The 7,934-nt window shown below is 34.7% G+C and overlaps 1 protein-coding gene across 1 annotated transcript in view; it reads left to right on the top strand.

The window, feature by feature from the left end:
- The window catches only part of LOC107631595 (protein FAM135B), a 7,026-nt gene continuing 1,450 nt past the window's right edge, over positions 2,359 to 7,934 (top strand). The window contains exons 1-12 of the mRNA XM_021119895.1: positions 2,359 to 3,233; positions 3,320 to 3,405; positions 4,104 to 4,258; positions 4,634 to 4,692; positions 4,853 to 5,047; positions 5,348 to 5,402; positions 5,528 to 5,752; positions 5,829 to 5,953; positions 6,320 to 6,503; positions 6,640 to 6,699; positions 6,789 to 7,031; positions 7,619 to 7,891. Coding sequence (XP_020975554.1) covers positions 3,052 to 3,233; positions 3,320 to 3,405; positions 4,104 to 4,258; positions 4,634 to 4,692; positions 4,853 to 5,047; positions 5,348 to 5,402; positions 5,528 to 5,752; positions 5,829 to 5,953; positions 6,320 to 6,503; positions 6,640 to 6,699; positions 6,789 to 7,031; positions 7,619 to 7,891 — 1,842 coding nt within the window. The 5' untranslated portion in view covers positions 2,359 to 3,051. The remainder of the gene's footprint in view (positions 3,234 to 3,319; positions 3,406 to 4,103; positions 4,259 to 4,633; positions 4,693 to 4,852; positions 5,048 to 5,347; positions 5,403 to 5,527; positions 5,753 to 5,828; positions 5,954 to 6,319; positions 6,504 to 6,639; positions 6,700 to 6,788; positions 7,032 to 7,618; positions 7,892 to 7,934) is intronic.

The raw sequence follows: 7,934 nt of genomic DNA, 5'->3' as shown, positions 1-7,934 counted from the left end.
GTTGAGCTAAGGCTGATTTTGGATTTTACAAATGATGACAAACATTTCTTGGGTTAAAGCCTAAATGTGTTTAATGTGTGTGCTAAGTGTTGCAGGCCCACTTGTATGATTGCTTCAGCCCAAGTTAGCTTTCCTTCAGAAGCTTAATATGCTAAAGCTCTAACACTTAAGTCCATAGTGCATCAACCCTCTTTATTTGAATGAGCAACCAAATGAGCCAAGGGAGAGAGCACCAAATACAAGTGGTTGGAACATAAAGAAAAGGAAGGACATCTGTCAACAATTTGGGATAGCTGTAACACCAAGACAAAAACAAGGACAGCTGGATCAGTAAAGCACAATTCTGATTATGGGAGAGAAAAACACAAACTTGCAAGAAGAGCAGAAGTAGTGTTATAGCTCCTCGGACAGCAGGGGTAATGGAGTAAAAGAAAAAAGGAATGCATGCCAAGGAAGAAAGCAAGTCCAAGGACAACAGAGGTGGTGGAATGGTTCCTCAACATGGCGTGTTGGTGGAGCAGTATGGAAAAGGTCTGCATGCCTTCATTGACAGCTCCAACGGGTAGCTGAGACAAGAAAACCGAAAAGGCAAATTGGAAAGCAAGCAGAAGACATATAAGAAGCCTCACTTCAACATTTAAAGGCAAGAAAAAGAGAGCACATTCAAGAGCATCATCTAAACTATTGAGCTGAATTCTTTTTCTTCTACTCAAGCTTCATTTCTGATTCTTTATTATGACTATCTTGAGTCATCTTTTGAATTGAGAAAAATGCTGAATATATGAGTGAAAAAATCATGAGAGAAAAGAACAAAGAAGCAAGAAAGAGCCACTGAATTTTTGTGTATTTGAGTTGTTGAACTAAGATTAGTTTCCCTTGTCAAATTGGGTTAGCACTTGGTGAGTTTGAATCTGTTTAGATTCCCCTTCCAAGTTGGAACAACACTTTGGGTAGCAGAGCTTTGGTTAAAAAAGCTTAGTAGTAGATACTAGTTGAATTAGGTTGTAATTCAATAATATTGGTGATTGTAATAAGTTGATTATAGTGAAAACTCCACCATGATTATGGTGGAGACTGGACGTATGATTCATGACACTTAGAATTCGAACCAGGATACATGTTGGTCTCCTTTCTTTTCTTTCCTTCTCTGTTTTTTTTTTCTATACATGAGACAAAACAAAAAAAATCTCTTGCATTTTTAGCTTCCACAAAAATAAAACTTAAAATATCAAATTTTGAGCTAACTTAATTCAACCTCCTTCAATTAGTACCATCACAGTGTTATACTAAAATTTTACCAATATCTACAAAAATAAGGAACACTTTTCATCTTATTTGCATGTACCATATAGTACTTTGAGAAGAAGTCAAATTCCACCTAACTGTTTGAATGCAATGGCAGATTGGAGTGAAGGCAGTAATTTTAAAGGGCACTATATTTTCTTAAACGAATTTTTATTAATTTGATGTCAAATCTTTTCGTGGTGGATATTAAAATGTCAAAACTACAATAGGGTATAGATAATAGGCCACATGAGCACATGTCAAATTTCAAGAAACCAGACATTGCTAATTGCTACTCTAGTATTGTTCACATTCTACTTTTATTACACAATATCATGTGCTGCATTCGTGCATTTCCCCTAAAGGATACATTCTTTTATGTGGATATTTTTTTTTTGGAAAATGTTAGGTGATAAATACTTAAATTTTGTTTTTATTTTATATTGGATTAATATTATTTTTTATACTAAAAATGTTGTCTCAATTTTTTATTCTCATTTTTTAAAGGTACTTTACATATAAAGATAAAATGATGAATTAAATGAGTGAAATACCCTTTAAATTCAACTACAATCCTCCTCTTTAATGGATACTTTCCCTTCCCATTTAATGAAACCACCCTTCCCTTTAATGGATACCACCAACTCATAAGTCATAACCACCAAGAGTGCAATAAACTTTACTCTCCTCATCTCCACACCACACACTAAAATATAAAAAAAAAAAATTACAAACATGATGTTTTATTATTTAAAAAAAATAATAAAATTGTGACATCCTTATTCCTTACAGTTTAATATAACATACATAATGAATTATTTTGGGGATAGCACTTGTCTAAATCTAATATTAAAAAAAAAAGTCTATAACAAACACCATTGATTGTTTGTATAAAATTCTTTTATGGTAAAACTTAATCTTGATTAATTAATAGGATAAGATTTTGTAACAGAATCATATTTAAACTTTCTCTTGTTAATTTTTTTTTCTCTAAAAAGAATTCAAATAAATCCCACAATTTTCAACTTGCACAATTGGAAAAAAAAAGGGTATAGTAGACTAGACAAGTAGTCTAATAGAGTAGTGAAGGAAGCTTCAATCATTTTTTCCTCGGATCTAAACACTAAACAGAGACACTGCTACTACTCCTACCTTCTTTCTTCCTACTTTTCACGTTTTGCAGTGAAAGTGATACCACATTCAGCATAGCGTACTGGACCCATCATTTACGATCTACGCCTTTCACCGACGCCACCATAACCCCATTCTTTCTCTCAAACAAAGGTCTTTTTTTTTTTTTACTTTCATCTTTTTCTGCTCTGCAAAAGTTACAGCAAAACCCCCCCTTTGTTGAAAAAGGGTTGACAAAAAATTATTCTGTCCACTGAATAATGAATTTGTGAATTACCATCAATCATGGCATGACTAAAGTTTGTACTTTTGTTCTTACCTCTGATTCATTCATTCATTCATTCATTTACCTTTTACTACCTCTTTTGTTCTTTTCAATCTTGGTCCCCAATTTTTCCAACCTTCAACCAGCACATAAAGTTTTGACATTATTCAGATTGATGGGTAGCTCAAATGGGTGTGGGTTGGGTTGAAACCGAGGTGGGTGAGAGAAAGTTGGATCCTTTTTTGGGTTCTGTTGCAGTAGTGGGGTTTTGATCCAGTTCAATTGAAAGGTTAGAAGGATAACGGATGAATGATCATCGGTCTTGTAATTGAGCACATTACTGTATCTGTTGCTGTTGCTAGTGACTACATATGTTTCGGAGACTGAGATGGTTTGTGGGTCTGAATCAGAAGAATTTGTCAACAAAGAGGTTGGGCAATGTTGAGCACCAACCTGGACCTGAAAGGCCAAGCCAGCTCCCTGTGTTAGATGCTGTTCATGAAGTTGCTGTTTACATTCATAGGTTTCATAATCTTGACCTTTTTGAACAAGGGTAAGCTCCAATTTCTTGCAGCCTCATTATTTATTTATTCAGGTTTATGATGAATCTGACCTTTGATTCTTATTTCTATCATGCAGATGGTACAAAATCAAGGTTACCGTGAGATGGGAGGTGGGTGAAGATTCCTATCCTGGGATTCCAGCACGGGTTGTTCAATATGAAGGTGACATATGTTCCTAAGCTGTTTTTTGTAGTTTGTGATAATTCATCCAGTACTAGACTAACTTTATTGAAGCATAAGTTTCTGATTCACTGAGATCTTGTGGTTGTCTCATCAAGGTTGTGCGGTGTGTGTGTGTGATCCACGCACTCACATGTTCATATGTATAAATTTCGGTTTATTTCCCAGCGCAATCTGTCTTTCTTTTAATGCAGTAAGTTGTAATCAGAATGTAAATAAAATTTTCCAAAATCTGAAATGTTTAACATCCAATCCAAGCACAGACTATAGTCAACTTACGCGTGAGTTCTACATGAAACAAGTAGTTGTTGATAGTTTATATCCCACATAGATATTCAAAACAATGGGGTTCCATATATATTGAAATTCATATATGCTAACAGCCTGTATTAGAGATATAACCATTAATGTTGTCTTTTCCCATCGGCTTAAGCTTTTGGGATGAGTGGTTTCATAACATGGTATCAGAGCTCTATGTCCGAAAGGTCAAGAGTTTGATCCTTGGTGGACCCCAAAAGTGAAAAAATAGCATTCTGATTTAGATTTCTTAACATGCAAGCTGCTGACAAGAGCTATGCCGAGCAACTACTGTTTTTTGTTGAGTTATGTTGCTATGTTATATGATATTTGTTTTTAGCTAGAATAACAGTCTTAGAATCCAACTTTTCTTCAAGCTGCAGCTCCTGAAGTGGGTTCTGACAATTTATGTAGAGTTTGGATGATCGATGATGCTGACAACAGTTTTTCAACCCCACCATTCCGAATTAAATATGCTAGGCAGGATGTACTTCTTTCTATCATGGTTTCATTCTACCTATCTTTTGGTGCATGTGAGGTCAGTTTTTCTCTTTCATGATCTTTTTATATAACTATAATATATAGACAACAGCGGATAAAACTGTTTTGTTCAAATAAACAAATTAGGTGTATGATGCCAAAAGTTTAAGATATTAGACATGGTGTTCGCAGGTGTTAAGCCTGATCTTCTGTTATGTAGCAATATTGAACATTTTGTTGCATTTTTTAGTTATGATTCTTTCTTTCTACTCATTTTCCCTCTCGGATCATCGAAGTTCTTTTTTCTTTATGATGATATCTTTTGCTCTTTATGATAATAGCTTTTGCATAGTTGCACACATATTGATGTATAATTTTCATTTCTTCCCTTATCATAAATACCTTTACCTTGGCTAATATTGTTTATGTGCAGGATCAATCTTCTGTTATCTTGAAGTTTGAGCTCTTACATGCCCCTATGAGCGGAACAGGGTTAGTTCATAGGATTCTATTTCCCTTATCGAGTGTAATGGTGTATTAAACTAGCAAAAGCTGTATATAACTAAATTGATTCAGCATGAGTTTGATTTTGTTTTCATGGTTATATGAAGTTAGGGTTGCAAACATTGAAAATGCTTGCATAATTGTGTAGGTATGAGTTCCAAGGTTCACCAGATGCATTCTCTGCTTCAGTTCATGAATATAAAATACCCCCTAAAGGGCTTCTGGGATTGCATTCATATTGTCCTGTCAATTTTGATGCTTTCCATGCTGTCCTTGTTGATACAAGTGTTCACATCAGTCTACTAAAAGCTAGTCATCACACCTCTCGACCGAAGGTATCCAGGTTTGTCAACGTTCCAGTTTTTGAAGTTCAAATAGATACTCTCTTATAAATGTTGTATCACCAATATATCGATAGATTGTTTTCAGAATATCACAAATATATTTTAGGATCAACTAGTTCTCTAATTGATGAGAAATCTTAGTTGACTTGTTTCCTTATTTGATTCAGGTTATGAGTTTGTATGAGCAGGCTTAGGTTTGGATTAATTGTTCTTCACCAGTGCTTTCATTTTATGCATGTTAGTGCTTGACCTACATTTTCTTTTAACCTTTGAATGACCTGGATTTTGAATTGTATCAGTGATTCTAGAGGCTCAGAAGGCACTTATGTTGAAGATTATGTTGGGTCAAACAAGGTATATAGATATATTTTGTTGCTTTAAATTTTGTGCACTCATAAATGTAGTTGTTGTAATCTCTCTCTCTCTCATTTTTTTTTTTACCGTCGTAACTTATTTCCTTACTGATGATCAACAATCAGGTTACGCTTATCAAAGCATTGATGGCTGCCCATGATATCCTGCTTGAGGATTTGAAAAGAATAAGCACAGGCATTGACCAAGCTGTTGATTTGACTGAAATTACTTCTGCATCAGATGTTACGGAATGGTTTCGTTCTACTTCACCAGCAAATGTCAATGGTGATTCATCACCTCTACTGTCTGACAGGCCACACGTAAGTTCTGAGGTCCTCTATCATTACAAAGTGAGTGTTTTGTTATTTGTTTTGTTTCTGTCTCAGACAATTTGCTGATGCAATATGTTAATTTTTCTCTCGACAGAAAGCTGCTCATTCTATCAATAAACTTACCGACCCTTTCTCTTGGGACGACCATCTGTTGATCTCTCTCCAATCTCTAGGGAATCAGCTGCTAAGTCTTTGGAATATTTTTCTGAAATTCCACAGGTTTGTTCAGATAGATTCTACAAGTAATTTCTTATCAAAATTATTCTACTTTGGCAACTGCCTAGGTTTTGGCAACCCTTTTCTCAATAAAGTAATGCTACAATTGTGCATCCATTCTAATGGTTATGGCATCTAAAATATTATTTTGCTGCCCCCGTTATTTTTGGTTTTGGGTTTATATATTTTTTCAGTGTAGTTAGCCAAGCGTGAGCCTGAATGACAAGCTAACTGAACTGAGATTTGGAAAACTTTTTTTCTTTTTATATATATTTTTAATACATCTTGTTTAAGGCATATCTATTAGTATTTTAGCACCACATCAAGTTGATAATATAATCTCCTTTTTAATATTACCACTTCACACAGGGAAAACAAAACAAAGATAATGGAATTCTTACGTAATTCCTGGGCTAATGAACGGAGAACTGAATGGTCAATATGGATGGTGTACTCAAAGGTTGCAATGCCTCATCAACCTAAGATTAATGGAGTTGAAAGGACACTATTGCACCATGGTGCACGCGGAAATACAAGGAGGTTAACTGATGATGTAATTATCTTTATATGTTGTACAGGATTCAATAAGTTCACCATTGTCCACCATGTTTGAAATTAATTGTTACATTGTCTTCATATAGTTCACATAATCATTTTCTTCAAATACGTTACCTTTTTTTTCTGTTCAGCCTATTCAAATTGCAACAATGCGTGCAGAACTTCATAGGCGTGGTATAGCACAAATGAGGGTGAGTGATACTATTGTTTGACTGGAATGCTTTGTAATATCTTGTATTCCTGCTCACTGGAATTTATGAAATATATGAATTCCATGCAGATCAACAATCGGTCACTTCAAGACATGTATATATTTGGAGATCCTTTGCATATTCCAATTATTATTGTTGAACGCTTGACAAACATATACCATTCAACCAGTGTGAGTTCAGATTTCATTCCTCTGAAGGAAGAAGCAAGGCATAAACTAGAAAATGGATATAGAGCCACAAATAAGAGTGGGAATAGCCGGCGACAAAATGAACACGTTTTGAGAGTAGTAGTTTTTGTACATGGGTTTCAGGCATGTTTCATATTCTTGCAGTTGCTTTGATCTTCTTCATCTTTTTTGTTTTTCTCCCATTCTTCCTGTGATTTTGTGGCTTCAATTGTTTGAGTCTAAATAATACATGTGATTCGTTTGTTAGAGTACTATTATTCTAGTTATTTACTTTCCGTGATCTTGTTGTGGAGTTCACTTTGTGGTACCTTCTGTAATAGTGAATTACTGGATTAATAGTCTACAAGTGTTAAATAATCTAGTCTCATAGCTTGGTTGAAGGTTCTACCCATTATTAGAATGTGCCTACAATTGGATGTATCCATGATTCTTCCTTTAAGAAATTTCACTTGCCTTCGGTGACTGCCCTATAAAAGTTGTTCTAATAAAAGTTATATTTATCTTTGTATATGTATTACTTTTGTTAGTTCGTTGATTTTTGTTTTATTTTTGCATAATTTGGTTTATTTCTGATGATTTTGACATAAATTTCGTACATAAGTTATTGGGATTCTTGCTTTAATACATAGGTGTTTACTCAGCAGTTTATTGTTTTCCATCTTGTTCCATCATTGTGACTAAGCATGCACTTTGTTACTCAAATATTGCAGGGAAATCATTTGGATTTACGGCTTGTTCGGAACCAGTGGCTTTTAATAGATCCCAAAATACATTTTCTCATGTCAGAGGCAAATGAAGACAAAACATCTGGAGACTTCAGAGAAATGGGGTCAAGGCTTGCCCATGAAGTGATCACCTTCCTTAAAAAGAAGATGGATAAAGTTTCAAGAAATGCCATCTTAACTGATATCAAGCTTAGCTTTGTTGGTCATTCTATTGGAAACCTCATTATCCGAACTGCCCTCGCTGGTATTTATTGTCAATTTTAAAAGATACTACTAATGAAATTTAAAAGTGGTGAAAATG

This window comes from Arachis ipaensis, chromosome B03 (assembly GCF_000816755.2).
Source record: "Arachis ipaensis cultivar K30076 chromosome B03, Araip1.1, whole genome shotgun sequence".
NCBI lineage: Eukaryota > Viridiplantae > Streptophyta > Magnoliopsida > Fabales > Fabaceae > Arachis > Arachis ipaensis.
The sequence above is the reverse complement of the archived record's forward strand: the minus strand, read 5'-3'. Positions and strand labels throughout refer to the sequence as shown.